The sequence below is a fragment of the Palaemon carinicauda genome, chromosome 39, assembly GCF_036898095.1.
Source record: "Palaemon carinicauda isolate YSFRI2023 chromosome 39, ASM3689809v2, whole genome shotgun sequence".
Taxonomy (NCBI): Eukaryota; Metazoa; Arthropoda; class Malacostraca; order Decapoda; family Palaemonidae; genus Palaemon; species Palaemon carinicauda.
In genome coordinates, this window is record NC_090763.1 from 16,683,049 (window position 1) to 16,707,219 (window position 24,171).

The 24,171-nt window shown below is 47.2% G+C and overlaps 1 protein-coding gene across 2 annotated transcripts in view; it reads right to left on the reverse strand.

The window, feature by feature from the left end:
• The window catches only part of LOC137631028 (uncharacterized), a 104,455-nt gene that overhangs the window by 68,962 nt on the left and 11,322 nt on the right, over nt 1–24,171 (reverse strand). For both annotated transcript variants that reach the window (XM_068362590.1, XM_068362589.1), the window contains exon 2: nt 4,029–4,612. In XM_068362590.1, the coding sequence (XP_068218691.1) occupies nt 4,029–4,590 (562 nt within the window). In that variant the 5' untranslated portion in view covers nt 4,591–4,612. The remainder of the gene's footprint in view (nt 1–4,028; nt 4,613–24,171) is intronic.

Consider the following 24,171-nt stretch of genomic DNA (forward strand, 5'->3'; position numbering starts at 1 on the left):
AATCTATGTTGAGCATTACTTGGCCCTTCATTGTGAATGAGAGACGTTAAGGGTGTCCCATGTGGTTCGCCAACTCTCTTGACAGAAGCCAACACGAGCTGGAGACCTGTCCGTTAAGGGTGTCCCATAGGGTTCGCTGACTCTCTTGACAGAAGCCTACATGAGCAGGGGACCTCTGCTGCTTGGAGTCCTGAAACAAGGTCTCGTCGGCTCGAAACTCCGTACGAGGGGCAATGACGACGTGGAGAAGGGTTAATTCCTTCTGGTCTGAAGGCGAGGCTCAAGGACTAGCGGTGGCCTTTCCTGGCCGAGACCAAGAAGCCTTTCTCCCGAAGATAACCGAGAAACATCCCCAATGCTTGGCATAGTTGTATCAAGGGGAAGGATACCCCTTCTCTGATATCAGCTTATAGTCCACTTAGTCTGGATTGGCCAAAGCCAAAGATCTATCGAGGTATCCAGATGTTGTCTTTGCAACTTGTTGTGGGAGAGACACCCTGAGAGGGGAGTTGGATAGTCTCCAGGCGTGAAGTTGCAGCGAAGATACTGCTTTATGAAAGATGTTTACATGTGGCTGTTTAAAGTCGCTGAGGGGGGTCATCTTGGGATCTCCATCGGGAGTTGCAAAGGAGTTGACAGGCATGAAGTCTGCTGGCATGACGAATCTTGCTGACGGGACGAGTCTGATGGCCTGTTCCTGAAGATCAAAGGCAGGGAATGGATGAATCAAATTCCCACAGGTCTACGCAAGTGGGTGAGACGAGTCTTCTAACTAGACAAGACTGCTGATGACGAGGACTACTCTTTAGGGCAATGGCAGAGAATGGGCAAACTCAATTCTCGTGGGAGGAATCCCCAAAGGGGAGACCAGCCAGGAAAAGGAAGATTCTCTCGCGGATGGGAAAGGAGGCTACCGTTTGCTGCTGCTGCCAGCGAACCTTCGAGCAAGCAGGAAGATTGCTGCATAGTAGCTGGTGGAGCAACTACTCCTTCAGCAGAGGAGTGGGTGAATCCCTTGCTTCGCTGAAAGAATCCTCAGAAGGGAAGACCAAAGGGAAAATGAAGTCTTTCCCGCAGACAGGAGACACAATCAACATCTGCTGCCATAGTTGGTAATTCTTCCCACAACGGAAGGGAGAGTTCCAGGACCTAGAGGTGATCCTCTTAGCCGTACTCTCTGTTTCCCATCTCCGAGTTCTAGCCCAAGTTGAAGGTTGACATTGGGCGTTGTACGAGAAACAAACCAGAGCTCAAACCAAGTTCCCTTCAGAGTGGGGTGGTACCTCTTGCTCGCAGGAAGTTGCCCTCATCTGAGAGGTTTAAGAGGCAGTCCCATTCGGGCTCTGACTGAAGCCCAGAGGTTGAGTGGTACAGCAAGCCCCGCACCCCCCTTTTCTTTGATGCATCAGGAGGGAGAAATTAAATCGGGGAAGAACCAAGGAGATTGACTCCCTGGATGAGATTCTCATCTTGCAATGTCCTTATAAGGACAGTCTTTTGCTCATATCTCATATCTGCCGGTCTCATAATCCTCGATAGGAAGCAGGTCTCGAGTACAGATATTTCGGTGGGACCCCCTTGTGTTGGTTACCCGTAGGGGGAAGGATCGTATCTTCAATGGGTTCCGAGGCTACCCTGAGTACTCGGACCTCCTCGATGGGCGAGGACTGGAAAAAGTCGGATAGGGACTCTTCCCTGCGGGAAACTTCTACTTGTACTGCTAGTTGTGGAACAAGAGGACGAGGAGGAGCGGGCACAAAGACAATTATCGTTCCCTCGGACGTCCTGATGGGTCAGCTTGACCCTGGATGAGACTAACTTGTCAGGGACTCCTCTTTTCCGCTTCAGGGGAGAGGATGAAAATGAATTTTCTCTGCGGGAAGGAACCGTGGATTTTCACCTCAGGTCCATAGAAGGCACGCAAGGAAGACTCCTCTAAGGGGATCCTGGGAGTTTCTGACGGACAAGCAAGTGGGATACCTGTCGCAAAAGCTTGCATGACAGACCAAACCAAGGCTCCAAACTACAGCTCCTGACCAATAGCGGCACAATCAGAAAGTTCCACTGAAGGGAACGACAAATAGGGCCTCCGCAAGGAAGTCTTATCCGCTGTAGAAAAAACTCTCAAGAAACGCTGCAGTGCTGATGTCTCCTTCCGAGGAAAAGGACTAGGCCGGGAAGAAGGGTCCTTCGAAACTTCGAACTCCTCTTGCTCTGGTGTCTTGCCTTTTTCCGCTTTCCCCGGCGAATGCAGTGTTCTGCATTTGCGGAGAGGAAGATGAGGTGAAGGAGAACGATGGGGAGAGGACTTACGTCTCTCTGGAGGGATCTTGTAAGCTCGAGGAGGAGGATTAGAAAGCTTTTCCTTAGAAAGGAGCCATTCAATAGAGTGATGTCGTTCTTCCAAACGTTGGCGACAATCGGGGGCTATTCCTGGGATTGCTCTCACCTTGGGGGGGGGTGGGGTGGGGTGGACGAGGCCGCAATCCACGATGTCTAGAGCTTGAATTATGGCATGAGCTTTGCTCGCAAGGGGCTGAGAGATTGCTTGCAGTAAGCAAAAACTCTCAAGTAAAAGTAAAAACCTTCACTTTTGACGCCACTACACAGGCTTGCTAAAGCTCGAATCGCATGACAAGGAGGTGAAAGATCACTTGCACAAAGCAACTCTCAGGTGAAAGGCTAGCTTTCACCTTAGACACCATCAGCCATTGATACCGCTGTCAGAATCTCTCAGTAACTCCAAAAACCTAGAACGGGAGAATACTTCTGAGCTACCAGGATACATAAACTGCCAGGCTAGGAGAGGAGGTCACGATAGAGACTGTGTCTACCGAAAATCCCAAAGGGTAGACGGGCTCATAGAGAAATAAAAGTGCCCCTGAGGGTGCCGAGAGGCTGTTTAAAAAGCCAGTCTCCCATTTGAATGCTGATCAAGTCAGGCGATCACTCGCAAGCAACTGCCTCCAATGATCAAGGCTGAAATGTTGAATCAACAGCTCTCGCTAAGATGCAAGTTGCTCGTGTTTATTCGCCGATGGATTGGCGAACACAGATGAAACACTTCCTCTCTAGAGGATTCCTGATCGTAAGACTTCAGAGAAGTCTAACTTTGGCACTAAAGATAGGGCCTTGGCAACAGTTGCTCACCTTTATCCAACCTAAAGAATTAGACCCGAGTCTGAAAGAGTTTCCAACTGAAAGAAAAAATCATAGAGATGTAAGCGTCAACAGGAAAACTCCCATGAGAAGTTTTATTTGCCATAGTGTGGAAGGAGACGTCTGTCTCTAACCACAGCTAAGATCGAAGTGAAGGAGGTATAAATGAGCGGGTTGGCGGTGCTTCGCCCACTACCACTGATAACACCTTGTTACAAGTTTTATAGCCATTTGCCAGTTTACACTAACATCTACATCCACAGTAAAGAGCGAAGGGTCTGTATTCATGTAGGAACAAATTGATTTCTGGTAGCTGTAGAGAAAATATCCTGATAGTTAAAATCAATATACTACTGTATATGTTACTTCTCTAATCAGTTGAGAGAAAGTCATCATGACAGAAAACGGAGATTTTGAAAAGTTGCAATACAGAACAGTAATAAAATTGCAAGATTTACAGCTAGAATGAGTTGGGAAGTTATGAAAATATCATGTCCAATGGCAGGAACAATAGACAGAATCCTCAAAGACTGACATAGTTAGGACCTGTGACGAGGGAGAATAGATTAAGACCAAATGGGAATTCAAGCTGAGAGAAGGAATTGTGGAAACAAAAATCTTTATATATATCCCTATAAAAGGAAATTCTTTGTAAAAATACTAATAATGATAATGGCTTTATATAATTTTTCATTTTAGATTCAGTTTTAATTTTCCACTGAAAAGTTGACATTTCTATAATTTGCATTTGGAAATTTTCAAGTGCAAATTGATGTAAGTCAGAAAAGCTACTAGCTGTGGCTGTCTATATTTTGTATCCCCTCTAACTTATGTATCTAATAACAGTGAATACAGTTTACAGCACTTACTTGGGTCAGAGTTTTCTCCTAAAGGTACCTTTTCCTTTTTCAATTTCTTCTTGATTTTCACCTCTGTCTTTGATCTCTTCACTGGACTGCCGCTGCCTTCACCTTGACTGTGACGAGGCACAGTGTTCTCCAACTTCTGAGAAGGCCCGGCATCATTGCTGTCCTTTATGCCATTGGTCAAATTTTCAAAAACAGGAACTGGCGATTTATCACATTCTTGTTTGATGAAAAGTTTGCCTTCTTTAGCTGCCTTGATATATTTTCTCTTAGCCCTCTTTTTGGCATTTCTATTGAGTCTTGTCAGCTCCTTGCAGAGAGAATTTGCACATTCTTTATTGAGAAGATGACAATCTTTCAGATCTTTTGTGTCAAGTCTGTGCAACTTGACGACAGGCAAACACAAGTTCACATTTGTATTCCTGGAGAAGAGTCGCATCAACTTCCGATGGGTAATGGGATCGAGAAAAGACGCTTCACCATTCTTAAGTTTTGATTTTTGAACTTCATTACTCATTTGCTTCTCCATATCAGTAACTTCCTCTGTTCGCAGTGTTTCACCCATCTTCAGATCACATCATCCAAATCTGAAAATATATATGAATAGAATATGAAAGCTTACAAAAGCATAAAATGTCAAGCATTGAAAAGATTACAATACAGTACTGTAGTAGCTCCACTGTCTAGCTGGCAATACGAAGAGAAAATATAACAAATGGTGGTCAACAAACTTAAAGCATTTCTTTGTCTAAGTCTTGCATCTCCATCCCAAGTTCCTCTGGCCCCTCCATATCCTACAATTACCATCCTTATTATTCTGTGATTAACAGATGCTTATAATGATCTGTCCATCTTTTCTTGACACTCAACAGATCAACCAAGATTTATAACATTAATTTTAATATTCTATTAATATCCCTTGCCCCTTTCTATATTACTGACCTTCTATTCTTCTCCTCAGGAACTCTCTGAATAACTATGACCAAAGTTTCTCTTCCCTCTTCATTCCAATATTCATCGGGATCTTGCAAGTCTTAATTTCCCATCCTTGAATCTTAACCACTACTTCTCTTTCCCTTTTGATCCTCCATAGCCTACTGTTCTTTGTAACTTACCCCATGTTTTCATATTCTAATATTTTCTACTTTACCAACTTCCAAATATGACAAATTCGAAGATAATTTGTATTTTTCCTAACCATACAAACCTTAGCTATTTACAGAGGGTTACCTTTTAGCGCAGCTGAAATGGCGAGCCATTAGAATTTAACGAGGGTGTATTACCCCCGCGCTAGTTAGCGGGGGGGTAGGGGAGTGGTAGCTAGCTACCCCTCCCCCCCTCACACACAGATGAATGCTCACTTTCACTTAGAGGTAGAACTTGTCTTGGGGGACAGGGCTGGCGGGCAAATATGTGTAAATAGCTAAGGTTTGTATGGTTAGGAAAAATACAAATTATCTTCGAATTTGTCATTTGTTCCGTAACCGAAATACAAACCACGCTATTTACAGAGGGTGACTTACCCCTTAGGTAGGGTGGAAAGTCCCCAGCCATACTGGCTTTGGCTTTACCCAGGGACTCAGAATCCGAGTGAGTCGCACTCGAGAAAAGGAGTCCCTGCACCTCACAAGTTCCTTGCTCCGCAAGGAACCATGTGGCCTACGTAAGCTTGTGTGTGAAGGAAGAAGTGTGACCCGTCCTAGGCAGTTGACCTGGAGTTCCAGAAGGAACTCTGGGTTAGAACGTTCCCAATACCACCTCGTCAGGGTATGGGGGACGCGACAGTATTGACTCAATACTCGGAACACAAGGAAGCATGGTTTACCTGCAGAGGTTCGAGGTCAGCTATGCAGAGACCAGGATGCTGCTTCCCCGTAGAGGGGATGATGAAGAAAGAAATAAGAGCCAGACATACTTCTTTCGTTCATGCAGACTAAAACCTGATAACAATGCCCTCAACCTTCTGCTACCTGTCCAAAAAGGAGCCTGAGGTTAGACCAGCTGTTGTGTAGCCACCACAGAGCGATAGAAAACGTATCGAGACTCCTGTGGGTCACGCCCTGCGAAGGTCATTAGACGCTTCCAGACTCCAGCTTGTAGCACCTGCGTCACAGAGTAGTATTACTCGAAGGCGAGGGACGTTGCGATGTATCCAACATCGTGCTGTAGGGCGACGTGACGGGGGAGGGTCTGGAGACAGGTCGAGATGAATGTCCTCGAGTCCGGGCTGAAGAGGCATACTGGTGACTCTCCCCCGTGTCCTCCTTGTGCTCCCAAATCGGCTGCAACTGAGGACAAACTGCAGCTGTTCCCAGCGCTAACCTCTCGATTCCTTTACTGGCAAGAAAGAGAAGGTCTTGGGACATTAGATACAGAATGGAGACTCGAAATCTTGAATGAATTGGACCGAAGGGCCGGGACCCCCAGATTCTGAGTCTAGCCAACAACTCAGGAGCGAACCTGAATGTTGCCTTCCCCTCTTCCTTAGAAAGGGGGGAGTCATAAGAGACCAAGAAGATTGCTTACACACTGGCCGTGGCCAGAGTGAGCAGGAGACCCAAGGCGGAATACAATCCGAGGCCTGTCGTAAAGGGTCTTGAGAAGATCTCTTAAAGGACTAAAAGTCCGAGCCATGCTCCAAGTTGGAGGTCTTCCTCCGACTAGGGCAGGGACAATCGTAGCTTCGCATGAGCGAGGATAGATCCAGCGGGCAGGAAAAAGTTATTCCTTTAAGCCTGAAGGTCAGGAAAAGGCTGAGCGACAGGCTTCATTGCCGAGAGCGGAAAGGAGTTTCCTCCCGCCGAAAGGCAATAAGACCGTTATTGCTGGAGAAGAGGCCTCAAGGGAAGAGGTATATCTCCCACGGCACCAACCACCTTAGACTCTTCACTTTGCCTGGAAGACCCCTGTGGATGACTATCGCAGATGACGCGACTTCCGTACCGCGACCGTAGCGGGTTGTCTCTTCTTGAGGAGGAGGCGTAGTGTCTCCAGGCATTTAGCCGAAGCGATGCCCCGGTTCGGGAGAGATGTCGCAGTGTGGTTGCTTGAGTAGTCTGCGCCGTGGGAGAAGCTCTCCCGGGAGTTCCGTCAGGGGAAGCAGAGGGTCCAGAAACCGTTCTGCGCATAGTCCCAGTGGAGCTCTCCCATTGAAAGGTTGACAGACAACCTGGTCTTGTTGAGACCCATTGTCCACAGACAAAAAGGAGGGAAGACGCAGGCGTCGAAGTTGTCCCACCATCACCAGAATGCATCTTGCCAGAGTCTCGGGGTCTGAGACTGGGGGGAAGAACAGCGGAAGCTTGAGGTTCCAAGCTGTCGCGATCAGGTCCCCCAGACCAGTACTTGCTGGTTACCCAAGGTCAAAGACCCCCAGGTACACTCTCTCTACGAGGCTCTGCTCGGATAGTCGGAGAGAACATTCCCCTGCCTGGAATGAGAGAGCCGATGGTGGTATTGAGAGAATCTCAATCATCCCGGTATCTCTACTGCAAGATGTGAAGGTGTGAAAATGCGTCCCCTGCTGGTTAGAATACGCCAGAATCATGAAGTCGACGCGCACGGGGCGACTCGGCAGGAGCTGTAGGATCTGTAGAGGGGCCAGACTAAGGCCCCTAAGCCTGCCTGAATGATGGAGAGGTATCCTTCAGGTCTTGACCATAGGCCTGGACCGGAACATGCCTCCCCCCCTTTCCTTTGACGAGTCCGAGAACCGCATCAAGAATGTGGGGAAAGGACGAGAATATCCACTACCATCAAGAGGCTCCATAGGTCAACACCCATTGCAGGTCTAATAGTTCCGCTGGTCCCATAGGGGCCAGGAAGTCCGGTTAAACATTGCCTGAAGCCACCGGAACTTGGACCGCCCCACATGGAACTTATCCTGAGGCGACCGTTCGGACTATAGACGGGTCAATGAGGAAAGGAGAACTAGGAAACGTTCCAAGGTAGGGCTGAAAGCTCTGCTTGACTGAGAACAGGTACTGCGACTCTCCTCAGTCTTGCCACAGTCAACTGAAAGGAAGGCTCGGAGGATGTGGTAACAGAATCTGGCGTCCCCAGGTGGTCACCCATCCAGGTACCGACCAGAACCGACGTTGCTTAACCTCGCTGGATGGACGAGAAGCGGGGTTTCCAACGTGGTAAGGCCGTTGACTCAATATCATGGCCAGATACTCCAGATGTTGAGGCAGAGGAAGAGAAGGCTCCAAGCAAAATACCATGAGCCTACACTCATGGTAAGCATCCGGAAGCTTGTCCCGGCGCTGAAGAAGGTCGAACCCGAGCCTACCGGAGTTGACCAGCCCTCCAAACAGCAGAGGAGGCGGAAGCCTGCACCTGAGCGGCCATGAGGAAGGCAGGGAGAGTTCTCTGGGGAAAAAAACCTGCTATGCCACGGCGGGATAGCCACACTGCATCATAAGCAGGAATACTTGCAGTCTAGGCTGAATTCGACGAGCTCCCTGGAAGATGGATGGAATGGAAACTGAAAGTACCCGTCCTTCCGATCCAGGGTTTAAGGAGTCCTGTCGCCTCGTTACCAGTCTGATCGATTCTGCTGGTCTACGCTGGCCGAAGTTTGTTCGACAAACTTGATCAGGGCTGAGAGGTCGACTACGGACATCCCCTCTCAGATCCTTCCTTACAAGAAAGGATCGACTGAAGAGGCCGGGGGTGAAGCCGTCGATGATCCTATGGAAGACCTTCGCCTAAGGTATGGATCATTCTGCCCAACCGGGCAACTCTTGCTGACGCTATGGCATAGAGGTTCAGAGACACTGAATTCGCTGACAGAGACGGCAGGCGCGATATCCTTGGCTGATCACAGAGATTGTGCGGGAATGGGCATCGGGAAGCTGTCATTCGGATGAGTAACCTTAAGCATCCTCCCAGCGAAAAACCTGCAATCCTAGAGTTCGTGAACTCTGCCGCTCCTTTTAGGACTATGCCCCCCCGGGGGAGCCTCCCGTGCCATCTGTTCCTGACAGGAGGAAACTGCAATTGGACACCTTGTCCCAGTTGTCGTAGCCGATAACTTAGGCCGACGTGGTTGAAAGAAAAGGGCGCTGGAGCCCTGCAGAGTCTGGAAGAAAGCGCCTTGGAGGAGTGAAAACAGAAGTCGATTTCCTCCGCACAGCCGCTATCTAAGTCTCTGTCCTTGGGCACAAACAAACTCTTCTCAAGGATGGAAGGGTGTCTGAGGTCGTCGACCTCCACAGATGAGACACCCGAAGGAAGCCCTCAGTCAGCGCGTCCAGATGGTACAACATCGAGCTTGTCCCTAAGTTAGATACTTAAGGACCAACGGCCAAGGTGCCTGAGCTCGAGAGGAGGAAAGTACCCATGATCTTCCTGTAGCTTCCTTGAACCAAACCTCGGGCCGTAACCGAGGAGGGAAAGGACATGGTAAGCTCCCAGAGGAAGGGGTAAGCAGTCACCCCTTGTCCGATGGAGAAATCTCGAACGGAAAGCCCCCCCGCCAAAAATCCTTCCAGGGAATGACGGGGAAGGGCTAACCCAGGTTCAGGAAAGAGGAGTGTTGCTCAGATCTCCCTTAAGTTTCTCCTATTCTTGCAAGTGCCATGCTCTGCGTTTACGGGGTGAGGCCGTGTTCTGGAAATACGCTCCAGAAGAACTCGCCAGGCTGGCCATGCTGCGAAAACCCCATTGGGAATCGTGGTCGCAATCGCCCTGGAGCTCGCGCGACGGTAATTCAAAGATTTGCGCGTGGGCGAACGTGGAAGCGCCCATGCGCGGTAACGCAGGAACGCAAACGAAGGTGAGCGAAGGAGCGCAGAAGGAGGGCGAGCGTGGTAGGAAGGGCGAGAGCTGGTGGTCGGCAAGCGATAACCCATAGACGAGCAATGGATATTGCAAGAAATAAGTCGACGTTTGTGCGAAGAAACACTGTAGGTTCGAGCGACGGAACACCGTCGGTTCGGGCGACGGCGTGCGACGGAACACCGTCGGTTCGCGCGACGGAACACCGTCGGTTCGCGCGACGGAACACCGTCGGTTCGCGCGACGGAACACCGTCCGTCCGCGCGACGGAACACCGTCGGTTCGCGCGCGGGTGAACATTGGAGAGCATGGGCGCGGACGCGCATGAGCGTAGACGTGGAGGCACGTGGGCGCGCAGGCGAATGATCGCGCGGGCGAGCGGTCTCGCGGGCGCGAGGGTGGGCAGGTGAATGAGCGCGAGTCCGAGGCGGCGAACGCAAGCGTTAGCGCGATGGCGAGGAAACGCGCTGCCGCGTGGGCGAGGAAGACCGCTGGCGATATGGATCAACAGGCGATCGGTGGTGAGCTGGCGAGCGCTAACGCGCAGGTTGGCGATGGCGCGTTGTGGCATGCCGACGCGATGGCGAGCAGCATGCGCAGGTGAGCGATCGTGCGATGGCGAGCAGCATGCGAAGGTGAGCGATCGCGAGCAGCATGCGCAGGTGGGCGATCGCGCGATGGTGATCAGCATGCGCAGGGTCGCGCGATGGCGATCAGCATGCGCAGGGTCGCGCGATGGCGATCAGCATGCGCAGGGTCGCGCGATGGCGATCAGCATGCGCAGGGTCGCGCGATGGCGATCAGCATGCGCAGGGTCGCGCGATGGCGATCAGCATGCGCAGGGTCGCGCGATGGCGATCAGCAGGGCGGTCGCGCGATGGCGATCAGCATCCGCAGGTGTGCGGTCGCGCGATGGCGATCAGCATCCGCAGGTGTGCGGTCGCGCGATGGCGATCAGCATCCGCAGGTGTGCGGTCGCGCGATGGCGATCAGCATCCGCAGGTGTGCGGTCGCGCGATGGCGATCAGCATCCGCAGGTGGGCGGTCGCGCGATGGCGAGCAGCATCCGCAGTTGAGGGTCGCGCGATGGCGAGCAGCATCCGCAGTTGAGGGTCGCGCGATGGCGAGCAGCATCCGCAGTTGAGGGTCGCGCGATGGCGAGCAGCATCCGCAGGTAGGCGATCGCGCGATGGTGAGCAGCACGCGCAGGTGAGCTAGTAGCTGGCGAACCATGTTCCTTCAGAAGTGTTGGAGAACGTTGGCGTGCCGGCTGTAACACACGCGGGCGATCCGGAGATCGCCGAGAGACAGGTGATCGCTGGCGAGCTGATGATCGCTGGCGAGCTGATGATCGCTGGCGAGCTGATGATCGCTGACGAGCAGAAGGCAACGCGTGGAAGCCTGCGCATAGAAGAAGAGTCCTTGACCCCGACCTGAAACGAAGTTCTAGATCGCGAGGGCGAACGTGGGCGCACAGGGCGCGTAACAGGAACCAACAGGAACAGCAGGGATGATCATCATGAGAGCGCTGACGAACAGGAGAGCGCTGATGAGCAGGAGAGCGCCTGTGCGCTAACACTGAGCAGGAGCAGGAGAGAACACAGCAGAAGGGCGCGCAGGGGAACCCTGACACGCAAGGGAAGAACCCCAGTGGGAGGCAACCCTTTGCCCCGAAGGGATCGTTGTCCGCCGGGAGACTGCTGTCCGTCGGAAGACCGTTGTCTGTCCGCCGGGAGACTGATGTCCGTCGGAAGACCGTTGTCCGTCGGGAAGACCGTTGCCCGTCTGAAGACGAGATCAGACTGCTGTCCATCTGCACCAAGGCGGAAGATCAAGAAAAAGGAGTTGTAGGCTGCAAACGGAGATTCAAAAAGGCGCCTCTAGCACCCTTATAGGGAGATGAGAGGCCCTTACGACGAGGCGGACGGTGGGCCTTATGGCGAGGGAGGCCAACAGCAACAGCAACAGAAGAATCCTCCGAAGAGGAGTCTCTATGAGTGTACTCTCTCGCGAACGAAAGAGAAACACTTCATAGAAGAGACTGGTCAGCCAGTGACCTAAAAGGAGCAATCCTCCGAAGAGGAGCTCCTGCAGTTGCCCAGCCCCTTGAGCGAAACTGCAGGTGTGATCGCTCAGCACCAAGAGCATATCGCACGAAAAAAAGGCAAGAGAAGAACCCCCAAAAAGGGGAAAAACTCAAGCCTGGACAGGAAAAAACTTCCCTCGGAAGGAAAGTTACCCGCCCAAGGAGGCAAGCCTCCTGAGAGTTCTAAAATGAACTGGAGAGCTGTCCGTCGTCACGAGAGTACTTCCAGTAGAAGGAGACACGCCCCTGACGAAAATACAAGGGGGGAGGCAGCAACAGCCGAATCCCCAGGACTAAACAAGACAGCTCACACCGTTGCCATATTACAGAAACGAACTAGATCGGTAACTGTAAAAAAATAAAACAAAAAAACATTAGTACACATTCATTCCCCCGGGAAGGCTCCGAAGAGGAATCCCGAGGGAAAGGAAACAAGAATTACACAACAGGCACGTGCCCTCACAACCACTTACACTCACGGAAGGAGAGCTGTAACCAAAACAGAATTACAGTATAACAATTATAATTATGTAACTATGTAATTATGTAATTTAAAAATGAATGAACACTAAAGAAAGAACGAAAACCCCGAAAGGAATCGTTCTACAAGCTGAAAGAAAAAAAAACTACAATTAGATTCATAAACTAATTGAGACAAACGTACGGCGTAGCAACCCCCCCACACGGAAAGGAAGCTACAAGGGCGTAGTAACACGTAGTAAAAGGGTGAACGACCTCAAGAGAGAGAGAGAGAGAGAAAGACATAAGTCAAACTCGATCGCCACCCATAAAATTACGCCGTGGTGGCCTAACTGCCGAGGACTCCACGTAGATATCGTACACTACACACACAACTCTGAAAAGGAAACTTACTGATTTCTATACTCAAATATATATACAAACATGAAAACATGTTTACATATATATTGAGTAAATGAAAAGTAAGCGATTAAGTAAACACAAAACAAACAATGGCTGCCAAGAGAGGACCAAGACAGAGACGTCTGTCACAGTCCGAGCCAAAAGTGAAAGTGAGCATTCATCTGTGTGTGAGGGGGGGAGGGGTAGCTAGCTACCACTCCCCTACCCCCCCACTAACTAGCGCGGGGGTAATACACCCTCGTTAAATTCTAATGGCTCGCCATTTCAGCTGCGCTAAAAGGTAACCCTCTGTAAATAGCGTGGTTTGTATTTCGGTTACGGAACAACTCATAAATTCACTACAACTTAATGTCGCTTTCCCTTGTGTATCAAAGCTTATTACTTACACTGTCCTCTTTCAAGATCCCCTATTTCTTTCCTTGAGCTTTTAAAATTCTCCTTGGCTATTTTAATTCTCATTTTAATATCCTATTCTATAGTAACAACTTATATTTCACCAATGCTTCAGCAACGATTACTTTACAATTCAATTTACAATATTGCTTCAGTCTTCCCTAATTTATCTAGTCGTGTTCTACTACTATCACTATTTACTAAATGACTACTACTGTATATCTACCTTCACAAATCAGGTATTTGTACAGGATAATTCACATTATTTGGATCAAAATCCTTGAAAAATATTTTCATAATAAAATAAATTTTTGAACATACTTACCCGCTGGTTATATAATAATAGCTTTATTCTTCTGTCCGGCAGAAATTCAAAACTCGCATAGATATGCCAGGTATACACTAGCGCCACCACGGAGCTAGGTCGAACTATCCCTCCTAGTATCAAATTTTCCATGCCCATAGGTCTCTAGAGGGGAGGAGGGTGGGATTTTAAGTTATATAACTACGGGTAAGTATGTTCAAAAAGTTATTTTATTATGAAAATATAATTTTTAAACATTTAAACTTACCCGCTGGTTATATAATAACAGCTGATTGACACCCTTGGTGGCAGGTCTGAGACAGCAACATTAATGGAATTTCACTTAAGATTTTAAAACAAAACTAGCTTAAGGGTTCGTACCTATTACGGAAGCCGACTTCAATGGTTCACTGCATTAATAAGTCTGCTGTCCTTTGAGAACCAGCCATCCACCCAGGGGGCTGAAGAACTCTAGGAGCTGTCAAACTGTGAATAATCTATATGCTGACAGGACCTCAACTAATACCCTTGTTCCGGGCACTCTCAAGGAACAAATGACTACCTGACTAAGTCAAAGATTGCGGAGATTGTCTAACAATTTCCTCCAATCATAAAAATATATACAAGTTCCAAGAGGGGAAAAGGGTACTAGGGATTAAGGGAGTGTAGTGATAGATCCTTCACCTACTACTGCATTCACTGCTACAAATGGACCCAAAGTGTAGCAGTCCTCATAAAGAGTCTGGACACGTTTTAAATAATGTGATGTGAATACAGATTTACTTCTCCAAAACGTTGTATCCATTATACTTTGCAGAGAACGATTTTGTTTAAAAGCCACAGAAGTTGCCACAGCTCTAACTTCATGAGTCTTAACTTTCAGGAGCTTAAGATCTGCCTCACCACAGTGTGTGTGAGCTTCTTTAATCAAAAGTCTTATGAAATATAAGGCATTTTTAGACATAGGAAAAGCAGGCTTTTTGACTCCACACCAAAGAGCTTCTGAATTGCCTCTTAAACCTTTAGTCCTGTCTAAATAGAACCTTAGTGCTCTAACAGGACAAAAAACCTTCTCCAGCTCCTCACCCACCAAATCAGAGAGGTTAGCAATTTCGAAAGATTTTGGCCATGGGTGAGAAGGACGTTTGTTTTTGGCTAGAAATTCAAGCTGCAGGGAGCATATAGCTTTCCCGTTTCTAAAGCCAATGTTTTTTGCTAAAAGCATGAACTTCACTGACCCTTTTAGCTGTTGCTAAGCTTACTAAAAATAAAGTCTTTAAAGTCAGATCTTTAAAAGAAGCAGAGTTCAAAGGTTCGAATCTGTCACTCATAAGAAATTTTAAAACCACATCTAAATTCCAGGCTGGTGAATCCTGTTGACATTTTTTAGAGGTTTCAAAGGATCTAAGTTGATCCTGAAGTTCCTTGTTATTCGAGAGGTCTAAATGTCTATGCCTGAAGACCACTGCTAACATACTCCTGTACCCATTAATGGTTGAGGAGGAGAAATTGTGCCTTCTTTTAAGCTCTAAAAAGAAATCGGCAATTTGAGCTATAGAGGTACTGGATGAAGAAACTGAGTTAGCTTTACACCATGCTCTAAAAACTTTTCACTTGGATTGGTACACCCTGATAGTGAAGTTCTTCTTGCTCTAGCAATAACCTTGGCTGCTTCCTTCGAAAATCCTCTAGATCTTGCAAGTTTTTCAATAGTCTGAAGGCAGTCAGACATAGAGCTTGGAGGTTTAGATGGTTTCTTGCCAAGTGGGGTTGTCTGAGATGATCTATTCTCAATGGCAAGCTTCTTGGAACATCCACCATACATTCCAGTACCTCTGTGAACTAACCTCTTGACGGCCAGAAGTAATAATAATAATATAATGATAATAATAATAATTTTAATATTGATGATAATAATAATAATAATAATAATAGGCTATTAACATCAATCTGGTTCCCTCGTGACACAAACTTTTGTAGTACTTTGTACAGCACTTTGAATGGAGGAAATATACACGTCTGACCAGCCCATCAGGAACGTGTCTATGTGTGACACTTCGAGATCCGGAACTGGGGAGCAATAATTCTCTAATCTTTTGGTTTTTGAAGTTCCGAATAGATCTATGAGAGGGCGGCCCCAAATACGCCAAAGTTTCTTACATACATCTAGATGCAGTGTCCACTCTGTGGGGAGAACTTGATTCCTCCTGCTGAGGCTGTCTGCCCTCACATTCTTTTCCCCTTGAATGAATCTTGTCAACAGGGATATCTTTCTTTGATGTGCCCAAACGAGAAGAGTTCTTGCTATCTCGTAAAGCGGCCTCGAATGCATTACCACTTGTTTCTCTATGTAGGCCAAAGCTGTGGTATTGTCTGCATTGAATTATATTACTTTGTTTAGTACTAGCTTCTCGAACCCCTTGAGAGCCAACAGGACTGCTAACAAATCCTTTTGATTGATGTGGAGACTTTGTTGTTGTTTTGTCCACAGACCCGAAATCTCTGACTTTCCTAGTGTTGCTCCCCACCCAGAGTCTGAGGCGTCGGAAAACAACACAAGGTCTGGGCTCTTTTGTCCCAAAGAGAGACCTCCCAGGAACCTGTTTATGTTGTTCCACCAACGAAGGCACTCTTTTATTGGTTCCGTAAGAGGAATGCTCTTCTTGTCGAGTCTGTCCTCTTTGTTCCCATGGCAATTGAGATGGAACTGAAGGGGTCGTAAATTTAGTTTCCCAAAACACACAAATTGTTCCAGTGAAGAGATGGTTCCCAGGAGAATCATCCACTCCCTCACTGAACAAAACTCCTTCTTTAGAAAGGCACAAAGCCTTAGGAGAGCTAGCTGTATTCTTGCAGGTGATGGAAAAACCTGAAAAGTCAGACTGTGAATCTCCATCCCCAAATAAAGAATCTTCTGAGAAGGGGGCTCTTAGTAGCCAATCGTCTAAGTACAAGGAGGCTCTGATGCCTCTTGAGTGGAGCATGCTTGCCACATTCATCATGATCTTTGTGAAGACTAGAGGGGCGGTGGTCAGGCCGAAGCCTAAGGCCCGAAACTGGAATACTGTACTTCCTTCCAGAGGTCTAAGGATAGTACACAATGATATGTCCTCACAGACGCACCCTCTATTTGAGAGGTGGTGCTTAGCCCAAAACAAAGAACTCAGAACTGGACAACTTCCTCCCATACACGAACCTTCTGGTAGCTTGAAGTTCGGATGGATGGGGAGGTAGAAGTAAGCATCCTGGAGATCTAAAGAGATCATCCAGTGGACCTTCTTTACTGCTGCAAGCATAGTCTTATGAGTCTCCATAGAGAAGTTTTGTCCTCTGGACGTAGCTTGAACAGTATGTGACTGACGTTGGACGTCACGGTTTGTTTGACATTCGACGTCACGAGCTTGTTGCTCGACGTAACGTTGAGCTTGACGCCCGACGTCACGTTCAGCTTGACGCCCAATGTCGCGCTTAGCTGCCTAGCGATCGTCGCCGCGCTTGGAAGGTAAACGCTCGATGACACGCTTGGCCGTTTGATGTCTGGTATCAAGAGAAGCAGATACTCAATGGGATATAGAAGCCTTATCACACTGTTCAACATTTTAGCTTGCTGGTAGGCCGCCTGTGTGACAACACGTCCTGAAAAGAATCATGACGAACCATCGCTTTGCTAACAGCAGGCTGATAACACATAACAGATGAGAGCCGTTGCTTCATGCCAGCGGCATAGTCTATCTAGGATCAACATTAGGTGACACCGGTGTAGAAAACTTTGATCGCGAACTCGCCTTCCTCATCGCTTACATCACGCTCCGCATTTCAGCAGACGGAAAACAGTCTGGCGGAAGCGGCGGTGCCTGTACCGTAACACCAGACTCAGGAACAAGATCCTTATCAGTCTGAACTAAAGCTTTGCCAACTTCTGACATCCTGAAAGGCCGTATACAGCAAAAAAGGGGCACTGCCTTCCCTTACAAAAGCTCTAATGTACTTCCTGCTGTTGCAGCTGAACGTGCTGCTGCACCAACATCTGCAGTTAGGTTCTTTATGCTGCATTGAGGACGCGCTAAAGCACTGCCCTATCAGCACTGTCTTTTTGACTTTGTTACTTTTCTCAGAATGATTTATTGTTAATTTATTCTCATCATTTAATTATTTCCTTATTTCCTCTCCTTACTGAGCCATCTTTCCCTTAGGCTTAAAGCATCTAGCTTTTCCAACTAGGGTTGTAGCTTAGCTAGTAATACTAATAAAATAATAAACAGAGACTCCTTTGCCGTCTTCCTTAGCGAAAAACTCTGAAGGCAGAACGAGGAGCAGCAGGTACAAAATAAAATGGAAACTCTTCAGAAAAATCTCTCATGAGTTTCTAAAAGTCACTGCCTTCCTCCTACAAGTCTCTAACCTAGGTAGAGATGTCTTGTTTCCTAGGAGTCAACTCCTTAAGGTTCTGAATTCTGACCTCAATGCTTTAGAGGTTTAATTCTAGCTCTCCCAACCAAGAATTAGTTCAAGCAGTCCTTGGTCTGAGAACATAATATCTTTCTAGTTAATATTTATTTCTTAATATAGCGCCTGGCGTAACAATGTTCCAACGCTAGACGCTCACGATCATGTAGACCTCAAGTTCTACATGATGTCATGGCGCGAGGCGTCACGCTCAGCTTGGCGCAAGGCGTCATGCTCAGCTTAGCGCGAAGCGTCACGTTCAACTTGGCGCGAGGCAACATGCTCAGCCACCTGGCGAGCGCCATCATGCTCAGCTGCTTGGCACGCACCATCAAGTTCAGCTCTTTTTAAGAGGTAAGAACATTTGAATGCTCATTACCTGTCAAGAATGATTCTAATTTTTTGTTTTCAGCTTTGCAACGCTTGAGGGGACTCTTGCTCGGGTCTTACAAGACGGTAAGCACCAGGCTACGCCTCTTGCTTCCCTTCGCCGCTCGACTTTACTTCCCCCATGGGTCCGGGAGCTTGAAAGAGGTCTAAGGCTAGGATAACGACAGGTCCGAACAGAAGCACCTTCCACTGTATTGAATATAATTCACTGCACTAATTTAGCACTAAAAATTTGCATTTTTGACTCTTTGGTATAAAATCAAAAGTATACACGCCCATAGAATGGGAATGCAATAGTCACTGAATCCCATATAAAATGTAACAAAATATTTAATATAAAATATTAACATATTACATGAATAGATAAAGGAATAAAGAATATATCTATGTATTTAAACCAACCCTTAATATTAAGGGGTTCCAATAAAAGACGAATAGTCACATTCAACAATTGGAACATTTATAATTATACGAAAAAATTTAGAATTCCAAAAACAAACAAGTAAACAACGATACAAAGAATCGTGAGACTATATCGATTGTCATGAATACTACGTCATATAAAAATTAACTGAACGCTAATTCTCTTTAATCTTTGTAAACAGATTAGCTAAAGAAAAAATACTAAAAGGACCAATATAATTGGAAAATGAAATTTTCTTTTTATCTAATATAACTTAAAAAACTTTAGTTTTTAAAGAAAAATTTACTTCTTTCTTAAAATAACATCATCCTTTTATTTCATATAACTAAATACTTTGTAAGATGGTATTAACTTATCATTCTTTGTAGAAAAGAAAGAAAATGCAAGTCATACTCAAGCTTACATCAAATGACTGTGACGTCATCGATGAGGCAAGATGTTTACCTATTGCCATAATGCTTTCGTTAGTTAAAAATAGGTTGAAAAAATTTTAATCCTACCTTTTAAGCTATAACATAGCAATAAAATATCAAACAAAAACCTAATAGGCGAATGCTCAAACCCGTAACAAGAGTACATCAGCAATATACTGCTAAAATCCAGGTTAAACATGAGTAAATTTGATTTCTATGTTGCCAGTATGGCAGCAGAAGAAAATCTGATACTAGGACGGATAGTTCGACCTAGCTCCGTGGTGGCGCTAGTGTATACCTGGCATATCTATGCGATTGCTGCGAGTTTTGAAGTTCTTCCGGACAGAAGAATAAAGCTATTATTATATAAGCAGCGGGTAAGTTTAAATGTTTAAAAACAAAATTACAAATCATAAAATAATTTTAAAGTAGACCAAGATTAAGTAAAAATTTTAAGGAATATTTGCTGTAACAGCATATCTTTTAAAATGACAAATTTAAAAGTAATTTGTATTTTTCCTAACGATACAAACCTTCGAGTTATTATGTTATTTTTATTAGTAAAATAAATTTTTGAATATACTTACCCGATAATCATGTAGCTGTCAACTCCGTTGCCCGACAGAATTCTATGGAGGGATACGCCAGCTATCACAATACTAGAAGGGGGTGTACTTACCAGCGCCACCTGTGGCCAGGTACTCAAGTACTTCTTGTTGACACCTCCTCAATTATTCCTCGGTCCACTGGTTCTCTCTGGGGAGGAAGGGAGGGTCGATTAAATCATGATTATCGGGTAAGTATATTCAAAAATTTATTTTACTAATAAAAATAACATTTTTCAATATTAAACTTACCCGATAATCATGTAGCTGATTCACACCCAGGGAGGTGGGTGAAAACCAGTGTACAAGATTAAAGGATAGCTAAGTATCCCATATTTCATATAACAGTTATCTCAAATAACAATGAAATAATAAGTACCTGGTAAGGAAGTCGAATAGAACCGTTACTCTGCCTCTTTTTTTAAAGTTCGTCTTCCTTACTGAGCGCAGCGTTCCTCTTGGAGGCTGAATCAACCCAAAGGTGCCAAAGTACACGGGGTTGCAACCCCTACTAAAGGACCTCTACCAAACCTTTAACCCAGGCGCTTCTCAAGAATGAATAGACCACCCGCCAAATCAAAAGGATGCGGAAGGCTTCTTAGCCTACCGTAACAACCATAAAAACAACAATAAAAGTATTCAAGAGAAAGGTTAAAAAAAGGTTATGGGATTAAGGGAATGTAGTGGCTGAGCCCTCACCTACTACTGCACTCGCTGCTACGAATGGTCCCAGGGTGTAGCAGTTCTCGTAAAGAGACTGGACATCTTTCAGATAAAATGATGCAAACACTGACTTGCTCCTCCAATAGGTTGCATCCATTATGCTCTGCAGAGAACGGTTTTTATTAAAGGCCATCGAAGTAGCTACGGCTCTTACTTCGTGGGTCCTTACCTTCAGCAATGCAAGGTCTTCCTCCTTTAAGTGAGAATGTGCTTCTCTGATCAGAAGCCTTATATAATACGAAAGCCCATTCTTGGACATGGGTCTCGAAGGTTTCTTGATGGCACACCATAAAGCTTCTGACTGTCCTCGAATAGGTTTAGACCTCTTAAGATAATATTTGAGAGCTCTGACAGGGCAAAGAACTCTCTCTAGTTCGTTACCTACCATGTTGGAGAGGCTAGGTATTTCAAACGATCTAGGCCAAGGACGTGAAGGAAGCTCGTTCTTTGCTAGGAATCCAAGCTGAAAAGAACATGTTGCAGATTCGGTTGTGAAACCAATGTTCTTGCTGAAGGCATGAACCTCACTGACTCTCTTAGCTGTTGCAAGGCAGACGAGAAAAAGAGTCTTGAGGGTAAGGTCCTTGAAGGAAGCTGACTGGAGAGGTTCGAACCTAGATGACATAAGGAACCTTAAGACTACGTCTAGATTCCAGCCTGGAGTGGAAAGACGACGTTCTTTAGACGTCTCAAAAGACTTAAGAATGTCTTGAAGGTCCTTGTTGGAAGACAGGTCCAAACCTCTGTGGCGGAGAACTGAAGCCAACATACTCCTATATCCTTTAATCGTAGGTGCTGAAAGGGATCTCTCATTCCTAAGATGTAGAAGGAAGTCAGCTATTTGGGTCACAGAGGTATTGGTAGAGGATATTGAATTGGCTCTACACCAGCTTCGGAAGACCTCCCACTTAGACCGGTAGACTCTACGAGTGGAAACCCTTCTTGCTCTGGCAATCGCACTGGCTGCCTCCTTCGAAAAGCCTCTAGCTCTAGCGAATCTTTCGACAGTCTGAAGGCAGTCAGCCGAAGAGCGTGGAGGTTTGGGTGCAACCTGTCTACGTGAGGTTGACGTAGAAGGTCCACTCTTAGAGGTAGAGTCCTGGGGAAGTCGACTAGCCATTGAAGTACCTCTGTGAACCATTCTCTTGCAGGCCAAAGGGGAGCAACCAGCGTCAGCCGTGTCCCTTTGTGCGAGACGAATTTCTGCAGACCCTTGTTTATTATCTTGAACGGTGGGAATGCGTACAGGTCGAGATGGGACCAGTTCAGTAGAAAAGCATCCACATGAACTGCTGCAGGGTCTGGAACAGGGGAACAGTACAGCGGAAGTCTCTTGTTTATGGAGGTGGCAAACAGATCTATGGTAGGTTGACCCCACAAGGTCCAAAGTCTGTTGCACACACTCTTGTGGAGGGTCCATTCCGTGGGAATGACCTGATTCCTTCTGCTTAGGCGATCTGCTGAGACGTTCATATCGCCCTGAATGAACCTCGTGACCAGAGTGAGGTTTAGACCTCTTGACCAAATGAGGAGGTCCCTTGCGATCTCGTATAGGCTCCTCGAATGGGTCCCTCCTTGCTTGGAGATGTAAGCCAAGGCTGTGGTATTGTCTGAGTTCACCTCCACCACTTTGCCTAGCAGGAGGGACTTGAAGTTCAACAGGGCTAGATGAACTGCTAGCAGCTCCTTGCAGTTGATGTGGAGTAATCCTTGTTCCTCGTTCCACGTTCCCGAGCATTCCCGTCCGTCCAAGGTTGCACCCCAGCCCGAGTCCGATGCATCTGAGAAGAGATGAAGATTGGGGGTCTGAATGGCCAACGATAGACCCTCCCTGAGAAGGAGGTTGTGCTTCCACCACAGGAGAGTGGTCTTCATCTCTTGGTTGATAGGGATAGAGACTGCTTCGAGAGTCGAACCCTTGTCCCAATGAGCTGCAAGATGGAATTGAAGAGGGCGGAGGTGGAGTCTCCCTAGCTCGACAAACAGGGCCAGTGATGAGAGGGTCCCTGTGAGACTCATCCACTGTCTCACTGAGCAACTGCTCCTCTTCAGCATGCTCATGATGCACTCTAGGGCCTGGCTTATCCTGGGGGCCGATGGAAAAGCCCGAAAATCCTGACTCCGAATCTCCATTCCCAGGTACACAATGGATTGGGAGGGAATGAGTTGAGACTTCTCTATGTTGACTAATAGACCTAGGTCTCTGATTAAGTCTAAAGTCCAATTGAGATTCTCCAGACAACGACGACTCGTGGAGGCTCTCAACAGCCAGTCGTCTAAGTAGAGGGAGGCTCTGATGTTCGACAAGTGTAGGAATTTTGCTATATTCCTCATCAGATGAGTAAAGACCATAGGAGCTGTGCTTAGGCCAAAACACAGGGCTTGGAATTGGTAGACAACCTTTCCAAAAACGAATCTCAGGAAAGGTTGGGAGTCTGGATGAATAGGAACGTGAAAGTATGCATCTTTCAAGTCCAACGAGACCATCCAGTCCTCCTGTCTGACCGCTGCTAAGACCGACTTCGTCGTCTCCATCGTGAACGTCTGCTTGGTGACATACTCGTTGAGAGCGCTGACGTCCAGCACCGGTCTCCAACCTCCTGTCTTCTTGGCCACAAGAAAGAGACGGTTGTAGAAGCCCGGGGATTGATGGTCCCGGACTATAACCACTGCCTTCTTCTGCACAAGTAGCGACACCTCCTGGTGCAATGCTAGCCTCTTGTCCTCTTCTTTGTAGTTGGGAGAGAGGTTGATGGGCGATGTGGTCAGAGGTGGTTTGAGGCAGAATGGAATCCTGTAACCGTTCCTCAGCCAACTGACAGACTGGGCGTCTGCACCTCTCTTCTCCCAGGCTCGCCAGAAGATCTTGAGTCTGGCTCCTACTGCTGTCTGGAGATGCGGAGAGTCAGTTTTTTCCTTTAGATGTCCTGGATCCTTTCCTAGACTTGCTCCTGTGAGAGTCTGGACGGGAGCTTCCTCGGCTGGGGGCTCTACCACGAAAGGGCGGTATGAACCTCGTAGCAGGGGTATCAGCTACTGGGGAGCGATAAGTCTTGGGGACTGAGGTAGCAACCTTAGACTTACGAGCCGATGAGGCTACAAGATCGTGTGTATCCTTTTGTATCAGGGCAGCAGACAAGTCCTTAACCAGCTCTTCGGGGAAGAGGAACTTCGAGAGCGGAGCAAAAAGGAGTTGTGACCGTTGGCAAGGTGTAATGCTGGCGGAAAGGAAGGTACACAGTTGTTCCCTTTTCTTCAAAACCCCTGATACAAACATCGACGCAAGCTCACCCGATCCATCCCTAATGGCCTTATCCATGCAGGACATTAATAGCATGGCAGAATCTTTGTCCGCAGGAGAGGTCTTCTTGCTGAGGGCCCCCAGGCACCAGTCTAGAAAGTTGAACATTTCAAATGCTCTAAACATTCCTTTCAGTAAGTGATCCAGGTCTGAGAAGGTCCAACAAACCTTAGAGCGCCTCATTGCAGTTCTCCGAGGCGAGTCTACCAGACTTGAGAAGTCAGCCTGGGCAGAGGCAGGTACTCCCAAGCCTGGTGCTTCTCCTGTGGCATACCAAACGCTCGCTTTCGAAGTGAGCTTCGTTGGAGGGAACATGAAAGAAGTCTTGCCAAGGTGTTGCTTAGACTGCAGCCACTCCCCTAAGATCCTTAATGCCCTCTTAGAGGATCTAGCTAGGA